This window comes from Ammospiza nelsoni, chromosome 2, assembly GCF_027579445.1.
Source record: "Ammospiza nelsoni isolate bAmmNel1 chromosome 2, bAmmNel1.pri, whole genome shotgun sequence".
Classification (NCBI taxonomy): Eukaryota; Metazoa; Chordata; class Aves; order Passeriformes; family Passerellidae; genus Ammospiza; species Ammospiza nelsoni.
The window spans coordinates 78643350-78664528 of NC_080634.1; the positions used below are offsets into that span (position 1 = coordinate 78643350).

At 38.3% G+C, this 21179-nt stretch overlaps 1 protein-coding gene across 1 annotated transcript in view; it reads right to left on the bottom strand.

Annotated features, from left to right (window-relative positions):
• The window catches only part of ABCC4 (ATP binding cassette subfamily C member 4), a 141227-nt gene that overhangs the window by 47686 nt on the left and 72362 nt on the right, over window positions 1-21179 (bottom strand). Inside the window, exon 20 of the mRNA XM_059491708.1 lies at window positions 16439-16518. Coding sequence (XP_059347691.1) covers window positions 16439-16518 — 80 coding nt within the window. The remainder of the gene's footprint in view (window positions 1-16438; window positions 16519-21179) is intronic.

Sequence of the window (21179 nt, forward strand, 5' to 3'; positions counted from 1 at the left end):
ATCTGCACATAAACTTCTTGCAGAACCCAGCTGTACATGAATGAATGTATGGTAGGAGTCCCAGTATATTATAATTAGGATGTGCCCATTTGTTCCTCAAAAAGGGGGGAAAAAACCCAACCCATACAAAAATATGTACATACAAAAAACCCATACAGTACCAAAACCAGACAACTGAAATCCTAGCTCAAGATTAAATTCCTGTATTGCTCTCATTAATATATTCCTTAGCAATGACAATATTTTCCAAAGATTTTTCATTTTATGGACTGCACAGCAGCCACCTTCTTCATCACGTCATACAACACAGAATGGATTCCAGCTAAATTTTGTGGCTGCCTGATTTTTAGGTTTCAAAAATGCATTAGTGACCACTGGGTACTAGCAATGCTTGTCTTGGAGTAAAAATGCTTCCATCCCTTCAACTTTTCCAACTCAGTGCTCATATAAGCAACACATCAGCAAAGGCAGGTACTAGAGATCTACCTGGGTTTTCAAACACTTTCAGTGGAAGTGTCTATGACACACTGCATTTCCTCCTTCCTACTGCACTTCTGGTAGCACACCAAGGTCAAAAATAAGTACAACCTTCACCCGTAAATTTGCTTTTTTTTCCTTTAGGCTTCTCTGCCTTTACCCTAATTTGACCTGACCAAAGAGCAAACCCACACACCTTACACATTACAACTGCATGAGTCAGCTCTAGGCTTAGAGGTCTTAGCTCATGAAAGAAGATTTATCAGTGTTACAGCCCCCCATCTCATAGATCCTGAAAGCACATTTTAGGGCCTCATAACCCTATTAAGGAAAATTCTAAAAGGTAGGCATGGGAAAGGAGCTCTGGAGGAAGTTGCATTACCACTACACTGCTCATCTGCAGGTTAAGGTGTTGATAGCATCATGTTGTTTGACCTTCTAGATACACACAGCAGATGACAAACATTTTACCTAGATTTCATCAGGAGGAGGCAAGGTGGCAATAAGAGTGCACGTTGTTTCACCTGGATCAATTATGCACATGGCTGCGTCAGCACAAAGCACAACAAAGCACCCTGGGCTCCTCACCAGCACTGCCATCAGCCCTTCTCTACCTTCTACTTTTCTGGCATTCTTTAGAGCCCTGTAAACATATTTCCTTTTTATTGTAGGGTAAGGAGAAAGGACATAAAGATTCCTGACCTCCTACAAATCTTCTCCTGTTCTAGATCTCAGTTTTTCTTAGTAATGCTCATTATCTCTGCCAAGTCTGCCAGCCATCCACACACTGGCAAGTTTTTAAAGGTTCCCTCACTTCCATCCTTACCAGCAGAGACTGAAGTCCATTTCTTCCTTCCTGTTCCAAACTCACTCCTGAAACTGCCCAATACATCTGCTGCCTTCTCTCTCCATCCCTTCCTAGACAGTCACAAAAAAGCTGTTTCTGAAGTACACAGTCTGTTCGTAACATCAGCCGCAAATATGAAGTCAAATGTTGAGGAGAGCTGCTTCAAGGAAAAGGATTCTGAGGAAAACAAATGCCTCTTAATAAAAAACAAAGATGCCAAACTGAAGTTTAGTGATGATAATCTACAATATGTTGCAAAGTGCCAGTGGGGGTGGGAGTGGGAGTAGAACTATTAAGATCCAGCTCGTGTAAACAAAGCCTTGCTATGGCAGAAATACAGGGAAGGAAAAGATGGTTAGGATGACTAAAGTAAAACTCTGACACCGCCTTTGGAAGGAATTTTAGATGAGCCTGCACCACCTTATCATTATAAAAATTTATGATAGGGTGGATCAGTCATGTGTGTTCTTTTTTTTGGAAACCAAACTTGCATATAAATTAACTCCTAATGAAGTAGTCTGGAAGCCAGACACAACCATTTGCAGACTGTAATCATGTAGTCACTGCGTGAGGTAAGGCAAAGGTTCTAGCTCCTGAATTTCACAAGAGACAACCAACCTTTGCAGCTGGAGACCGCCCCAGCTTCACTGTGTGCAGGCTGCAGGACCCAAGATAATCAGCAGGGTGACAATAATGGTGACATGAGTGTCTGGTGTCTCCTCTCTGGAGACAAACAGCAAGAAACACTCAGGACTGGGTATCTAGACTTCTCATGGAAGAATCAGCTTACAATGGAAAGTTGCATCAAAAGTCCAAGATTGTCCTACATAAAAGAAATATGGTCTACAAACCCAGCACCTTTTAATGTATTTCTTAATTTTAACTTTCAAAATGTAATGACTGTGTAGAAAGTAATAGTTAAACTGAAAAAAGAAGAAAAGCAACCAAAACAAAAACACAGGAGCTGATGAATTACATTTTACAGCTATCTTCACAGTATTTGAAACAAGGCCACCTTGCACAAAAGGAACAGACGCACTGGCTACCAAGACAAAAAAAAGACCTGGATAGTTTCAGGAAAAGACCATCACTTCCAAATGGAGACATGGTGACCAATGTCCACTTTCAAATTTGCTTCCATTTCCCTGGAGAAAGATGAATCTCCCACACACAGCCAGCACACAGTCTATACCTAGAGTACAGAAAAGCACATGTTGTTTCTGTTGGGAGTTATCCTCTTGCTTACAAGAGTCCTGAGAGATTTCCCTCATGATTTGGTCAGTCACTCCATTTATTGTGGCTTTTTTTTTTGCTTAAAAATCTCCTCTTTTACTGCAGCAGGCATACCCGACTATAACCCTCTGTGGAAATGAGTGCTCTGATCAGCACGTTCACTTGTGAAACATGCTTTCCCTTCACCATCTGATGACCTACTTCTCCATTATTCTTGCAGGTGCTGAGAGTGGTATTCTGGAGTTTCTATCTCAAACAGGTCTTGATCTAGGAGCAGCAGGTATTTCTGTACCACAAGTACAGAGCAGAAAAACATGGTACAGGACCTACTACCACAGGAACCACATTATTCTGGACGTGCAGTTGTTGATCTGGCAGGATCACCCATCAATGAGAGGAGCCCAGGGGATGGGATTTGAGACTTGGAAACCTCATTGTGGGAGTCCAGATGTGGTTTACATAGCGAAACTTCTGTCCTAGTTTAACAGCTTAGTAGTGATGAACAGAATAGTAAAATTGTTCAGATTGGAAAAGACACTAAGATCATAGAGTCCAATCCTTAATGCAGCACTACCAAGTCCCCTACTACACCATGTCCTTAAGCATGGTCTGTGCATCTTTGGAACACGTCCAAGGATGGTAGTAACTTCCTCTAACCTTTAGGTGCATACCTAAAGACCCTGTGGTTTAGTATTTTGCTACAATCCACTAACTGTATTTACTTGATGCCCTCTGACTACAGCAAAGTAAACATCTAAAGACCATCAAGGCTCAATTTTGATGACTGAATCTACAGTCAAATCCCACGCAAGAACTGCAGCACTCCAGGACTGGTTTTACCAATATTTAAGCAGAAGCCAAGAACACCTACTCAGCCCCAATTCCGAAATGCTACTCCCTGGGCCTCAATATACACTCCCAAGGATTATATTAGCCCACGGAACTGCCACAAAGCCATACTAATTTAATAATAGCAAAGGCACATGTCCTCAACTTCAGTTTGAACCTTCACTGCATTAACTTTAGGCACTCTCAGTCAGGCTGTGCTGTCTGAAGTAAAGCCACGTCAAGAAACTACAAAACCCCACTCTGTTCGTACTTGCATTGGCATTACCCTTCCTCCTCCTTCTCCCCTACCCCTAACAGAAATTATTTCCTTGTTGACTCTGCCAAATAACTGCATGTACAATCAATCCTTAATCCAATTCTGACATTTTCTTTATCCTTGAATGCTTTTTTTTTTCCCCCTCCGAACAGACTTTTTCAAACCAGACTGTCAGGACTGACTGACCTGCATCTCTGTTAAAGAAAAACTGCACAGGTGGCTGGTTACACTGGGACACCAGAAGACAAGTTTCCCTGGGAAGACGACATTGCAATGAGAAGATCAGAGTGATAAACACTCTACTCAAGTCAGTTCCACCCAGAACCACAGTGTAGATTTTCTGCATTTTTCCCCTTTATTACAAAAAGCCACAGGAAACATTCAAAGAAAAACTAGCACCTAAACAATTCTACTTCATTTTACTCACTTAAAGCAGCTGAGTTGAGGTGAGTTTGTCTTCAAGCTACTTTTTAAATAAAATTTATGGCTTTTCTTTTGGAACAGGTTAAAAATAAGTATATATGGTTGTTTATACTATTACTTGCATCAAACTGTCAGGAACACATTCGTCTTCAGCAAAAATTCAATGAAGTACAGGAGAACACATGGGATATACAATATTTAGGTGGCATCTCTGACAATGTCCTTTTCTGAAGCAACCAAGGACAGCAATCTTTGACAGGAATGACAGCTCTCAACCAGTGTTAATTCAGCTTTAGGAAAATGTGCATCCTTGAGAAAATATGGAATTTAAAGACCATGACAACCAATGCACTGAAAGGGGGGAAAAAAGACACAGCTGGATAAGAAATGAAAATTATAATTTCAGATAAATTGAATGAAGAACGTAAGAACTAAATACTGCCAGCTCTAAAAGCTCCAAAAAGAGCAAGTTCATCTTATGTCCTGCGAGATGTTCTCATCTCTTCTCAATCCTGCTATTTGCAACTAGTCAACAAGAGGTTACTGAACTAAATCAGTATGTCACTGCAAATAGGCTGAATACATTTGCCAGAAATGTATACAAAATTTCCAATCACATCCTTAATGCTAGCACCTCCTATTTGTTCATCTCTACAAGACAGTCCTTCTGGATCACTGTTTTTCCAAGTGAACGAGCATATACTGAGCTCCTCAGGGCAAATGTTTTCTGTGCCACCAACATACTCATTCATTTGACTTGGCACGCATTTTGTCATTAAGTGAGAAGCCTTAATATTTGTTTGAGGTCACAGCAAACTGTGTGCAATTGTTCTTTAACAAGTGACCTTATAATAAAAAGGGTGTTTTCTTTAATACATTGGCACCACCACCACCACTCTCATATTCAAACAGTATCCTATCATCAGAAAACTCTTACCCTACAAGAAGGGATAGAAATAGATTCTCTGGGCACCCTGGGCCAAGAGGCTTAAGTGTCTCATGCAGAACTTGACTGTAACAGCAGTTTTCAGAAATCACAGTGTGTACATGGTCTGAGACTTCCAGATACCATACTTTAGAAACAGACACATAACCAAGCTCTGAACTTGTGATTCTGACAGACACTTGAAACACTCATCCCTTAAAACTTTGCACTATATTCCTACAACATATAGAGGTTATCTTCTTTCTAAAAATGAACTATCTTCTATCATGAAAGAAGTTTTTTTGCCAGTGATCTTAGGCCATGGTAGTAAGTTACTTCCAGCTAATACAGGTTTTCCATGGCTGTAGCTTTGGCTTTTATCAGAGCATGCAGCTCCAGCTCATACCCACTGTACAGGGAAACCAATACTGTCATACACAAAATGACAGTGCCAATAGCCATTCTTGTAAATGGCTGTGGACAATATATTTCTGTATTTATAAGCAGCAGAATCTTGAACAGGATCTTCGATATTCTGAAGTGCTCCTTGTTTACTGCCCCTTGTGCCCCCTAAGCACACCTGCACAGAAGTGTTCTCAGTGATTTGGGCAGCAAGTCACAACTTTGCAATGAGGATCTATGGAAAAGTGAGAGGTTTTCCTGAAGTCAAGGAGTTAGTTAAAACTTTACTGTGATTTCCTCATAATATAAAGAGTTAATATGCTTTTGCTGTTTGTCACTTCTCCTGTGAATAGGCCTTGGCTATATTCTTATATTGCTCTTTTCCCAAGGGACAAAAAGTGCACACATAAGAACTATTCACATAAACTATAGGGGTCTTCATACCATGAAAAATACCATTTTTCTTCCTGTGAAACACCTCAGATGTCGAGCACAACTTTACATGGTAGCTTGAGGAAACAGCATTAATCAGTGAGTGTAGCACATGCACACATACATGCTTTGCTTTCTCGACAGCTCTTGCCAGAACCTGCCTGAAACACTACAGAAAAATGTCTGGTATCACCCAACATTCCCAGAGTTACTCCTCAGGTAGCAGAAAGCATCCATTTTCAATCATATTAATTTAGAGGCATTGTGCCTCCAATATCCACCCCCATTGCCAAGTGTGGTCACTTCGTTGGCTGTTGCATTTGCTTTTAAGATTCCCAGAAAAATGCATTTTTGCATCTCCTCTGTCAGTCCTTGCTGTTGAGTAACTGACATTTTTAAAGGAAAATGAAGAATGGTTTGATGATTTTTGCTCCCCTCCTACCTCTTAGGAGTAATTTCCTTGATGTTTCCCCAGCTACAAAAGCCCAAGACAGCCCTAATGAGCACAGAGCCTTATGAAATCAAAATATCAGATTGAACAAAGGGTATTTTACTCCTTAGTACTGCTACAAGTGGTGTATTTTCCATTTTGTCCTTTATTCACACGTTTAGCACTTTACCAGCAGAGGCTGATTCACTGATTTTTGTCTTAGTTTTATCCCACTCAAAAAACCCCTTTTGAAAGCAGATGTTATTTCAGTGAAAATTACGGAGAACATATACATAGAATGAAAACAAGAAAAACCCCAAAAATCTCACTGTTTTCAGGCTATTAGGATGCAGCAGGCAGATCTTACAGGCCAACACAAAATAATGCAAAACATGCATAGTAGAAGGACTGGGAAAAGTTAGGCTGGGAAAAGTTAGGCTGTTTGACACCATGAGTACAAAACTGTGAGTGCTGGGGTACTAAACAGGGAAAGGATAACAAAAAGCAGCTCATGCCTTCCACAAACAGCATCTCATATTGCTGCTGCTGGAGAAAAACCACTGTGTTAGACCAGTGTATTAGACAGACCACTAATGGCATTAGTTCATGTTCTTATGGTCTAGTCCATTCATTGACTTGCTGAAATACTGCCCCCTCTTCCTGTGTGACGAATCCCTATGAGCTAACAATGATGTTAGCACCTTTTCACCCATGTAATGCACTTTTTTTTTTTCAGTTCTTTAAAATGTTTAGCAAAACTCTGCTTATCACAGACACTGCCACCCCACATGTCACCGTTTTGCAAACTTTGTTTTTGAGCCCTGTACTTTCCTGCCTCAGCTCTCTTATTCCTCATGGCCATAATGCCAGAGCAGCTGTGCACTCCCCCAGAGAATACCTCATTTTCAACTGCATGACCTTTTCTGCTCAGCCAAGTCTAACTTCCACCAGAAGTTAATTCTGGGTCTTTCAACAACTTTAAAAGCTTTGTGCTACTTTCAAACTGTGGGTTCTTCTGTTAAAGAGAGCATCAATTCCTCAGTAGCACAGCTCTTCTACCTTACAGCAACTACAAGCTTTTAAGCATTTTATTGTTGTTCTTGCTATTTAGAAATACACTATTCATGTATTTATTTTTAGGTGGAATGAAAAACTACTCATAATTCCGTAAACACCACAACAGCCTCTCTGCCACAGTTAAATGAAAACTATGAAAAATCTTAAGGACTACAGCATCAGCTATCCTAAGAAATAAAACTACCTTCTTTTTCCCTCAGATCACACACTCGTTCACAGGAGATATGGAAAAAATGCTTTCTAACCTGTCCCTGACATTTTTCCACTTAACTTCCCCAGAGCTTTGCCACTTTGATAGGGCTATAAAATACTACTTTCCTGTTCAAAACAAACTCCTGACTCATAATTTTTGAGTACTACATGATATCTAGTGATCACCCAACTCCAAAAAGTTTAACAGTGGTCTGATGCTTTCAGCAGATTTAAACTAATCAGCACCAGCCTCACTCCACCACCAGCAGGTTTCACCCAGTCCAGCTGCTCTGTGCATGTCCAGAAACCAGTGAGTAAAGAGAAATTCCTTGGCAGAGAATAAACATCATTTACAGTCATAAGTGTGTGCTCATTCTTTATGTGTTACAAATATGCAGCAAACCATCAGGAAGGTTTTTCAGAAGGTTTATTTATCACAAACCATCAACAAGGGCACACTTATGAAAGTAACTGATAGTTAAGTTTGATCTGATCCCAAAATCCACACTATTAGTGGGAAAATTGAAAAATTGGTTTTTGACAGTATTATGTTGAGATTGACAGAAGGGTGGACATTTGAACCAACTACCAAATCCAGCAGTTTTACAAGAAGACCTAGGCCCTTTATTTTAGCATATTAGTGACATTCATAACAAGAGAGCTCTGTTATTTAAACATTAGACTGATTTTAAAAACCATTAAGAAAATTATTTAGGGATGTGATTGTGAAAGAAAATGAAATAGCTCAGCATCCTATTCTTCTACTGTGCAGGAATAGACATTATTAAGCCCTTGAAAGAGCCTAAATACACAGACTTTTCTATTTCCTGAGTACAATCCAAATGAATCAATTTATTTTAAACAGTACAAAAATGTCCTTTAATGTAGATGTAATAAAAAGATGTAATAAAAAGACATATGACATTCAGTTATCACCTGAACTCTCATCTTTTGTCATACAGAACTGCCCACACTGCAGTCTCCTCTACCTTTTGACAAACAAACTCATCTGGAATTTTCAAAACAGCTGCACAGTTCACCAAGTAGCCACAGTATCAGCTCCAGCAAGAAAAATGTTCTTATATTGTGCAGATGCACACATCACCCTGGCAGAACATTTCTGTGAGATGAAGGCTTTATTCTTGCTAAAGATAATTCCTTGTCCTACATGTTTGTTTTGGGCATAAATATGCACAATGATTTAACACACAACACACAAGTGTCAGCAACATGGCTCAGTAATTCAAATTACCTCCAAGTTTCTCCTTCCTTCTTGAATCAAAAGTGAAATCTCCAATCCTTTTGCCGAACAGTGAAATCCTAATTTGTTTGTAAGCAGACATTGTCCTATCTATAGTATATCAGTAGTTAAAGGCAATCTAGAAGATTTGTACTTATCACCATTTGGAACAGGATTGTTACACTCTGTGACTGACAGCAGAATTAAAATATTTCTGGCTACTGTAAAGTGTTAGAAATGTTAATGATTTCCAGAAGTCTTAAAACTAATCACCAGTCTGAGACACAGAAATGATAGGTTGTGATAATGCTTACAAAGTCAGGGAAATACTAATAAACCTGTAAAAACCTATAACCTATAAAATACATATAAAATACCTATAAAATAATAATAAGAATTCCCACTCTAGCTCTAAAAACATCAGTAGTATATACACAAAGAAAGACAAAAAAGAAAAGGAGAAAACTACAGAAAATAATTTCACTTGCATACATAAATACACTTAGAGAAAATTTCTTTGCGTTCTCTCATTAAAAGAAAAGCAAATGAGAAAATACCTTCCAATAGATATGAACATCCCCAAATGAACAGAAGGAGGCAAGAGGACAAGAAGGTAATGACACCACATGTTCAGTATTATTTTACCTTCCTTCTCGTGTCAGATAAAGTGTTGCACTTTCAAATTTTATTAATACCACGTAAATAAACACCATAAAATATTAAAGCATTTACATTATGTTCCTACACAAATTATTTTGTTACAGTAGTGATCTCTGCTGCCTCGACACTAATGTGGTGACAACTGAATGCATATCTATTATTAAAAAAATTCTACAAATGAACATAAGTAGGAGAAAAAATTTAAAAAAAAAGGAAGGGGTGAGGCAAAGGCATAGGCTGGGGATACATAGCCACTATAGTGAGAACAGACCATAGCTTTCCATGGAAAACTGAGGTCCATGTATAAACAGGAATTCACCCACTAGCAGTGACTCCAGATTTCACATAATTTATTCTGTACACACACCACCAATCTGAGTAAATATTCAGTCTGTAGGATGCAAGATACTCACCCTTCCATTCAAAGGAATGTGATGACAGGTACAAAATAAAGAACAGCAATAGCTTTGGCATAGATTATCTCCCACTGCTGGTCACCATCAACAAGACTAATTGGCTACTGAGATTTAACAATCAAGACATTCAAGGACAGAGAAGAAAAGGTCAATAAAAAACTGCATTATTTAGACAAGTGTCTGTGCTAAACTCACAGCTTCTGCATGTTGGTCTTGGGGACACAATTGCAACCCAAGCCTCCTCTTCCTGCACTACTTCCCATCCCTTTTATTTGTTTGCTTGCTTGTCTTTAACAAGACAGTGGGGCTAATTAAAAAAAAAAAATAGGATCTTATTGCAATGATAATTTTAACCTTTTCTGAAACTACAGCTCAAAAGCTACCAATGAAAAAATATATACCCCTATTACTTTTTTCTTAGGTTTTAACTGGTCTTTCATTGTGCAGTAACCAGATGCCCTTAATATGCATCTTGGGAAGGTACAGCAAGAAAAAGTCTTGTAAGGTTTCAGTTGTCAAGTGTTACCAGACAACTGTTTTGTGTTTCTTTATTTATTTTTCATCTAAACCTCAGCACAGCAAAACTACCATGATTCAGCAGAAGGGAAGCTAAAAGTATCCAAGGTAGTCACAGGTCTGCACATTGCACCAGGCTCAGCAGAGTACATTGACATTTAACACAGATCCCAGAACTGAGGGGACAACACACTGCTGACCATATTTTGAATACACACATGCAAACACACAGAAAGAATTATTCTTTAATGAATAAAAATGCCTCTCAAAACTCACACATGCATACAGACTAAACTCAGCTAAACTGGAAAAAACAACGCAACAAACTCCTCAGGAATCCCACCTCGCACAGAGAGCACAAAATAACAACGTCATTGTTGAACTAAAAGATCCTCAAATTCCTTCTACACACTTTCCCTGACATCCTCACACAATAAAATGCAGGGGTCAGTGGTACTGAAACAAGGAACGGCAGTTCCACTCTTGTGCACATACGAAAGCAAGTGACCCGAGCTATTATTCCAGTCTGAGGCACTTTTTGTTCCTAATATCCAGATGCAGCAGCTTTTTCTTCTTCCCTTTCTCTTTTTTTTTTTTAAGAAATGACTGTGGACACCTCCTTCACATTTTCCTTTTCTTCACTATTTTCACTCCATAAAGCTGCAGTCAATGTGTTTTGTGTGTAGTGAGAAGGGAATGGCACATTCAGTGGTGGTCTCAGCCACAGCCTACATTGGTGGCTCAAGTAGTCTCAGGATTAGGTCTTTGTGTGTGATGAAAGGATATGAAAAGTCAGTTATTTAAACTCAGTCAAGCTGTTGATTTTGGGGAGGAAAAAGGTTTTGCAATTCAGTTTTCCTCAATAAATCACTGCCCTTTTTCAAGGGCAGCTGCAGATAGTTCACATGTTCACAGTGTTCTCCAGAAACAAAACAGATCATGATTTTTTTACCCCTCCCCTCAATCTAACATAGGGTAAGAAATCAAAATGAAGGGGCCATCACATTAATTACTCAAATTCACTTGAAACTAAAGCAGAAAATCAACTCTGTTAACAAGTAATAAGATCACTGAAAAATTACAAGGGCAAGAAACTACAGAGAAAATTATCCCTTTAAAATTTACCACAATAATTTATAAAACCAACACGAAGCCCCAAAATATATTTCACTGTCCTATGTACTCAATCAGTTTACAGACATAATTTCCAAGCAGTAGTTTATCAGTTTGGGTACTCATCTGGCAAAGTCTGAGATCAGAGTTTAAATATGTTAAGCCTCTGCAGATCTATCTTGTGTCAGAATATGATTCAGCCTTTGATGAGGTCTCAAAATGACAGCATTCAAAATACTGGCCACTTAGCAATATCTGGGCTAATGTGCATAAACCACTACTAAATATATAGGATACTTAACTCCTAATACCCTCTCATTAATTTCAATTCCTAATACCCCCTCAAAATTTTATTCTATTTCTTGGCTGACCTTTTCTCCAATTAGTGCATTGTGTTTTATTAGCGCTGCATTGAGCTAAACATTGCCCAGAGAAGCTGTGGATGCCCCATCCTTGAAAGTGTTCAAGGCCAGGTTGGATGGGGCTTTGAGCAGCCTGGTCTAGTAAAAGGTGTCCCTGTCCCTGTCCCTGGCAGGGGGTTTGGAACTGGATGGTCTTTGAGCTCCTCTCCAACCCAAAGCATTCTGTGAGCCTGTGATTTTACACTACAGACCCTGCACCTAACAGTGAAGTCCACATCCACAGAACCTCATACTCCCACACAGAGCTTAAGGCAGGACATTTATATCTAAATAAAGTAGGTGCTTAGATCCTCTTAGAAAGTTTTAAAGCACTGTAATGACCTTCACACAAGTTGTCCTTTACGTGATGAGATAACTTAGCTGGAGAGGAGCTGCCAAAACCACGTAACTCCAGTTAAGAAAAAGGGAACGAAATGCAGACAGAGGCTAAAGAGGATAACAATAATTAAAAATATGTAAGCTCACCAAAAAAAACCCAAAATCCCACCATCTTCACCAAACAAGTTAATTCAGCTTTTTGACTATCTTAGTCAACCTACAACATTGATTACTACTTGATTTTACAAACAAGTTTAATGCCATATTTAGTAGAAATAACAACTGCCATGCTGAACATAGAACTGCTTTCTAGTTTACTTTTTCAAGAGAACTGGTACAGAACCTTATGATCAGCCAGAATTCATTACAGAAGAAAGACTCAGGATTAGATTGCAGATTTTGAAGGATTTTTTTACTTAAATGAGCTTCAACCTGGACTCTAAACATATCATTAAAGATATTTTAGCTGAAACACCTAACTTAACCTTTGGTTTCTTCTCAATTTTTCTAATTCACATCTACCCACAGCGTTCTGTTCCAGCCATGTAGTCAAACATAGCCATAAACATGTTCTCATAAAAGAGACTTATTTTTAATTCATAAACCTTGTGGATACAGCAGTAATTTCCACAAAGCATAGTCAGCTGCACTAACATGAGATGCCTCATATGCTGTTAAAATTCATCAGAAGAAAACAATTACTGCTTTCCAGTGAGGACTGCTTCTCTTACCTTCAATCTCTCAAGACAGGTATGCTATATTTTGGTGCACGTCAAACCAAAGAATGAAAAGAAGGCAGAAAAATTTAAATGCAATGTGAGTAGCCTCTTTGGGAGATTTTGCAAAGCCATTTTTATAAAATCTAACCAGATTTTCAAAAGAAAACACAAGATTCATGATGCATTTTGTGCTTGCCACATAACTTTCAACTTTGCATTAACCACAAAGTGTACAGAGACTATCCACTGTCTGGAAGAGAGTCTTTTTTTTCCTTAACTCAATGGAAAATGTAAAAATTAAACTCCTCCTGTTCAAAGAATTAATTTTCATCCAGTTTAACTGTCTAGACTAGTTATGCTCATTATGGCTGTAGTGCAGTGTATAAATCTTATTACCTACTCCAAAAAGAATATTATCAATTTTTAACACTGCTTAAACATCTGTATTTTGTGTAATGACAAAATTCTTGAAACTAGAAGGGGGCAGTTAATTATTTATTTATCGGTATTTAATTGGCTCATACTGTAGCTTTTGAGTGTCCAATCACTGTAAATTGTGACTGTGCGTCCAATCACAAAATAAATTGTATTTATTTGTGCTGAAATTACACACTCACTTGCCAATACAGTAAAAGGCTGGAATGCTCCACAATGATCCCAGCAATAACTCTGAAAAATGACCACTTCTCCAATGCAAATCCGCTCAAGAAAAGCTTCTACACACAAAGTAAGATGAACCAGTTACTGCATTGTTTATTAAGTTTCACTTGATTCCTCCTGACAACCATTTAAACAATGAATGTTGGGAAATGTCTCTCAAAGAATCAACAATAATGGCAGGGATCAGGGCTTTTATATCCAGCTAATACTGTTTTTAGAAAGGAGAAAATATTTCTTCCTGAAGGGATTATAAGAAGTGTTATAAAAGACACCTGCAAACAAAACAAGTGACAAAAGATCTCTATCATTATTGATAGCATTTATCCTTTGTAAAAATCTCTGCTTCATCAGAAATAAATACATATTTGCTCTTGAATTTCAAAAGCAACCACTAAGCAAGAAGCCTGCTGATCAAGAAGAGTAAACTTTAGAAAACCTGCCAAGAAGAAAGTGGTTTTTTCTTATGGATAGCAGTGCATTATTAATCAACACTAAGATCCTAAATTTTCTTTTCTGATGCCAAATAGAGAAGGCAAGCTTTGAACCACGGTGTCTTTTTAGTACTCTACTGGACTTGTAAAATCTACTTTGTTTTTTGGAAAGCAGAAACTTTTCACTTAAAAAACAAACTCCAGAATTTGAAAAATAATTCAATAGCCAATTAAAAAAACCCCACATAAATTAATCAAGATGAAGGAAAATGTTTACCAAATGTGGTTTACAGTAGGAGCCTGAAAGAAGAAAACAATCACATCTAGAGAAGCAGCCTTCACTGTTTCATTCCAGACCAGTTCAGTTTTGGAAAGCACACACTGCCTGAAGGATCTATACACTGGTCACTGACTAGGTTTCCCAATGTGCTGGTAGATGTTTCTCTCTGTACACTCTGTACCATGTGCCATGCTCACAGGGTAGACGCTCTCTCAGCCTTCTTTTGAAGCAGATCAGTTTGTTCTGTCAAAAGTAAGACACTGCAATTCTCAAGACAGTTTGCTTCGGGGTCTGCTCCCAAAAGGAAGTATGGACAAGATCACACCAATTGTGGCTCCCTCTGCTTTTGCAGACTTCTGTAACATTTTCCCAGCAAATTCTACATCCTCAGACAACCCCACATGCCTTCAAACCACATGCCAGGGCGTGCAAAACACCCACTCGGCTTCTTGCTATAAAACCACCATGTTGTCTTGCAACACAACCCTCATATTATTATTGTAAATGCACAGAACTAAAGAAAATGGTTAATCATTTTATCTCAGGATCACAGGACCCAGAGGATGCTCTGGCCATGAGCAGTACACAGTGTGAACACACACGCAGTGCAGTCTGCTGTAAAGGGGACACACTGATGCACATGTAAACCCCTCTGGCCCAATGGACAAGCAGCACACTGGGCAGGACAGATGGGTTTGACTTTGTGGATGCAAACCTTATGCTAAGAGAAGAGGATAAGCACTGCAGGACAAACTGAACTTCCAGTCCAAAAGAAAGGCACATATGTATAGTTTCAAGCCAGATGAAATAAAGATATTCTGTCTAATAAGACAGTTAACAAGAATGAAGAAGACTTAGAATCTGTACAAACAGCAAAAAATTAATTGTTTTTATAGAAAAAACATATTGCGCTTTCAAGAAGAATTCAAATTAATTAAAATTAAATTAAGTGACCATGAATTAAAAATCCTAATATTCACTGTAAGCAACTCCCTAACTCACAAAAAACCCCCCATTACTGTAATTGATAGGTAAAATACACTACGTTCCTTTCTTCCCAAAAATGATACTTTAAAGTGGCACTGTAAAAATCTGAAAAACAAAACATACACCTCAATTTCAGCTACGTCACTAAACTACAAAAACCACTTTAACGTCATAGGTGTTTCTACCCCTTGGAATAATTTTTTTCCTGTTTTCAAGAGTTCAGCAAGAACAACATGATTAAACTGTTCAACCTGAAATGTCTTTGGTTAATTTTTAAATAAGTCAAAACAGGGTCTGGATCCTGAATAATTTATCTTTAAGAGACAAAGCAAAGCTAGCAATAGCACCTTAAGAAACATTCCTGACCTCAGCATGACAGGTGTGATCCACTAAGTGGATCCAGATAATCCACTAAGTCTTTTTTTATCTAGCCTCCACAATTCTCTGTATTCTGTGATTCATGTTATTTTCATACAGTGCGATCATTCTTGTTCAGATTTATCCTCCTGCAATTTTTTACGAGAAAGATTAATAGCAACTGCAACAGAAAAAACTACCTTGATGTCATGTATAATCCTTTATCATTTCATCATTATCAAAATCTCAATGCTTTGTCCATCTTTCTTTTCTGCAGCAACTTATTTCACTTGTTCCTATTAAGGCTATTATATTCACCCTATTACTACTAATCTTTTCTTTGTAAATAGCCACACCTATTTTAATCCGAAATGGTGTGGTAAGCATTTGATTCTTTGTGGAAGTAGACATGTAATTAGGTTAATCTGTGCTATCTTTTCATGTGAGCTGATTGTTTCTTTACTATGGACATATTTCTTATAACAGCAATAAGCTTGCCAGATTGCTTGGAGGCAAATCTGGAGCAATTTACCAAGCATGTAGCTGCTATGAGCTGAAATCTTGACATAATAGCAAGCTGAGTATAAGCCACTCCTACCTAGCAGTTATTACTCATGTTAGCTTTTCACTGACACGTTAAATTTCAACCGCACCTTTCTTTCACAAACAAGTACTTTCCTTCGACTCAGCTACATCTGTGACAAATAGCTGATCTTCAGCAAAGCACACAGGAATCTAAATGCAAAATGCAGTGCAGAAGTCTCTGACTGAATTACCTGCACAAAGTCCAAGAAGGTCAATGGAAGCAAGTCATCCAAGTGGCCAATATCTTTGGAGAAACGATTTAAGATTCTTCCTATAGAAACAGGATCGAGAAGAAAAACAAAAGGGAAGTAAATATAATTCCTGAACAGATTCATGTTTTACCACTTCAAAAACAATTAAAAGGAAACAGCGGGACTTTAAAAATAAAAAGACATTTTTGGAAACCACCATGAAGGGAGTCTCCTGCAATATATTTTGAAGAAGAATTTTTTTACAAATGCCTTCTACCCAAATATAAAACCTTCACATCAACAGCTAGAAAAAAAATTTAAATGGGCTTTGAAGATAATATTTCAACATATTTTAACAGGTGAAACACACATGCTTTATATGCTTAACATGGGCAGGTAAAGGTTTACAGGTCAGACAACTTAATGCAAGTTTCATCAAGCAACATCAGCTGGAATCGGCTCCTATCCTTGACTGAAACTCACTAGTGCATGCATGTCTCAGATAGATCATAGCTGATCTAACTGATCTTTTTTAGCATTTCTGTTCTCACCCCTCAGCATTATACATGGATTCAAATTGCAGGCGTTTCTAAAATAAAATCTGAGATAGATTTGCATTCATGCAGCCTTACATTTATACTTATTGAAAACCTTGACAATACTGATCTTTATTAAAGCTAATAAAACGATTTTTAATCTGCTGTCAGTGAAGCATTTACATTTCTCTATTTTCCCAAGTTCTACTTGACTGAAAAAAGTCAGTTATATCAAGACTTCTTTCATAATTAAAGTCACAGAGCTGCCACCCATAAGTGGATTAGTATCTTTCTCTATTAATCAGTATCTCTACTCACCAGGAAAGAAACGAAACCAGGGGTGGGAATCTGGCTATTTCTAAGGTGTGTGATGCCCATACATGCATTCACATTGCTTTGTTATCTGCATATATCTTGATTCAATTATATTTTAACTGGTACAAACATATTCACTGCACTGGCAACAAAAGACTTTTTTTTTCTTCCTTTCAAAGGAGCTCATTAAACTGAAAGCAAGTTTAAAGTTTCCACACAGTGCCCTGGCGACGTAATTTAGAGATAAGAGATACTGAAGGAACTTCTGTAGCAACCATCATGCTAGTTCTCTGCTCACAGCTCTTTTTCATTCATTTTTTTTTTAAGGGAATTTCTGTTCCACACGAAACAATACAGAAAACATCCTCTCCTCAGGTCTGGGACATGACTCTGAAGAGAGACATGGGTGGCAAAGAGCTTGTTCTGCAGTACTTCTCTACCGAAGGCAGTTTACTTCAGGCAGCCAACAGCTGAATTGGTCCTGTTTTTAGGCTTTGCACACAGAGAGAAAGAGTGTACAGCAGCACAAGACTCAGAAAAATCTCTTTCATCTTTTTCTACTAGGAATAGCATGTGGGGATGTTCCCTTTTATTTGTATCATGGTAGATACATCAGAAGAAAATCCAAGGCAATTAAAAAAAACAAACTCTCTTTTTGCTATGATTTTCTTTGATGGAGACTGGTCACAGAAGAGTGATCAAGCAGATGCTGCATGCATGCTGACACTAAGGCTTCTTAATATCCTTAAACATCACATTCTAGGCTATTTGCAAATAAACCAAGTCTTCACTGGCAAAAAGAAAATCATTTGAAGAAGTTAAATGCTTCCTGTTGACAGAGGTTTCCTTAGCTGCATGTCCAGGAAGGGCAGATAAGGAAAACTAGGTGGAATAACAGATTGGGTTCAGGGTTTTAGAAATCTGTTCACAGCTTTGTCACTTGTCTTCTGAGTGACTTCACTTTATTTTACAGAGCAAGGAGCACAGCAAGGAGAGGTGACAATGCTAAGACCCTCCATGAAAAGCTGTGAGACCCACCAACGAGGAGCTGCACACAAGGGCAAAGGATTGTTCCCACAGAGAGCAAACCCCACCTTAATTCAGCCTAAGAATCACCTTTTTGCCTTTTAACCCCAAGAAAGTTTTACTTGTAGTGGTTTCGGACTTATGTAAGAAGCCACTGCACAAAGGCCACCCCACGTGCCACTGCCAGGAGGCAGCAGGGTCACTCAGGCTGGCTCCTCTTCCACGGCCACAGCAGGGTCAGCCCCAGGCTGGCACCTCCAGCCACGGAGCAATGCCTGCACATTCAGAGTGGCTGTGGCTCTCCTCCTCCTCCTGTGAAGCTCTCTGAGCAATGCGGGCATGACAGAAAACTCAGCCCAGCCAGGCTGTCCCCAGCAATCCTTGGTTTCACTGTCTCTTCCATGTTACCACCAACCCCTCCAGTTCCCAGAGGTAATCATGCTGCTAATTGCCAAAACTGCATTTTTTTGCATCTGCCTTATGGAATTGTTAAGTATAACAATGTTTCTACAGCCTCTGTTTTGACAGTTCTTTGAGCTGCCACTAGGAAAGTGGAAATTAATCTGATGTTATCAACAAAACATGAAAACATCTTTTAATCTGCCTAATCCTCTTTAAAATGTAAATACAGCAATTCTGTAAAATGACACTGACTAAAATTTGAGTGAGCAAAAGAAATGGTATATGAAAAAGACAAACCTTGAAAACTGGAACCTTTCATAGTCCACTTAATACAATTAAACAGTGGCAATATGAATCAGTTGCTTCCCAAATAAACATTAAAGTGAATCTCTGACAGCAGAGCTTCACTGTTTTTGAGTTCTCAAATTACTGAAAAATTAGTCTATTTAGTGTTTGCACATAGAAATTCTGGAAAATGACAGCTGAAGTCATTAAGACCAGGAAAATCTTTTGCTTATTGCTAAGAGGTCTGTATCTCCCCCCTGTCCTGTTTATCTGGTGACCATTAATGCTTTTCTACAGCTAAAGGAAAGTAACAAACCCACAAGCCTTAGCTTTATTTTTGTCACTGCTGTTTGCAATTCTACTACCTCAGAGACAGTAGAAGAGAAAATACAAGTCTGGAGATGCATTTCAGATCCTGTTCACATGGATGTAACTAAACCAGCACTTTATACAGCATGTCCTACACAGAAGGAAGGTACAGTAACTCACTAAAGCAAGTTCCTTCACCATGTGGCAGGGACAGCAATGCACCTTCAAGCAGAAGTGTTATGCTTTGGAATTATCCACAAGATGCCCCACAGCCATTACAGTATTGCATTCAAAGCAATTGCTTCATTTATAAGGATGTCTACAAGTACAAGAGGTCTATTTCACAAGGTATGAAGAAACAACTATTTCCACTTACTGGAAGCAAAGTAAACCAGCGACTCGCTTATGCAGAATTAAGCATGCAAGAGAAAACATTCCAGATTTAAAAGTTAAAGTACCTATTTGGAGTCAGGACTCAAAATGCTTACAGTTATAACTACAGATTCTTCCAGAATGTGCAAACCTAACTTTTGAGAATGCTTCTTCAGACTATGGAAACTGCTGCACCTGCTGTTCAAGAAGGGCAGGAGCTGCACAACTTACCTGCCCCCACACCCTGAAAATTATATTTTCTCTCCAAAACCTATAAATTCTTCTTTCCTAAACTTACAGACTATCAACCTTGCCACCATAGTTCATATTTCCAAAAACCCCAAACTCCTTAAGAAAGCATCTCTGAGATACGTGTACATGCCAAGAAACAATAATTCTTAGATCAGTCTAGTATATCCAATTCACAAAAAATTTAAGCTCCTTTAATACCTACATCCTTTACTTATCCCAGCAAGGGGCTACAAAAGCAAAAAGAAAATACTACATCTAAAACTTTTAAGTCAAATTTCACCAAACCACAAACGAAAAAAGTCTTTTAAGAAATCAAGGATTAAATATGCCAATGTTACAACAGCATCCACACTGGTGAACAGTATCTGCTACTTCAATCACTCAGGCTTCCATGCAGTGTGTAGTGTGAGTAGCAAGCTGCAAAAGGGGACGTGCTCTCTTCAGCTGTCTTATGTTTGTTTTTACATCAAATAACTTAATCAGAACACACACTGTTGTGAGATTTCTTCCGAAGTAATTAAATAACTATTCAATGCCAATTAATCACTGTTAAATAAGGGTCTGTCACCAAAGTGCTATGTACACATTTCAGACTATTTAATGGTCAAATACTTGGCAGTATCAAAGTTAAACAATGACTCATTAAACCTCCTCCCCTACACAATAGTTAGGCAAAACTTGAAGTGAAAGAATCAAAACTCTTTTGTGCTCTGTGAAAAAGACATCAAACCTCAGTATGTGATATTCTTTTCTTCCTTGCTCTGTAAACTGCTTTAATTGCACAAATCAGAATGTGTTCAGGTGCTACAAACCCACTTTTTCTTCTGCAGGTGCCTACTGATACTTTGGAATAGATGTTCAAACGTATCACATAAATAATGAAAACACTTGACTGTGCCACACCTTTTTAAAATGTTTATACATACTTCATCATGAAAGAAATATAATCCAAACTAAATCAACACTCAAGATGTAAACACCAGAAAAGGATTTTTTTTTTAAACAAGAAACTAGGATCCTCCACTGGAATAGCCAAATGCCATCCACAGTATTCAATGTTGTGCAACCTGAATTCCAATGACCCTAAGAGCAAGAGTACATTATTTCTAAATGTATTTGGCACTTCTAGTGTACTTTGTTGGCCAGGGCATTCACTGAAATACCTCTGTGTAATACAATAGAGTAGGCACATTGATTTTCTATACCTTGCAATGAGTTTACAAAACCTTTATACCCACTTGCTT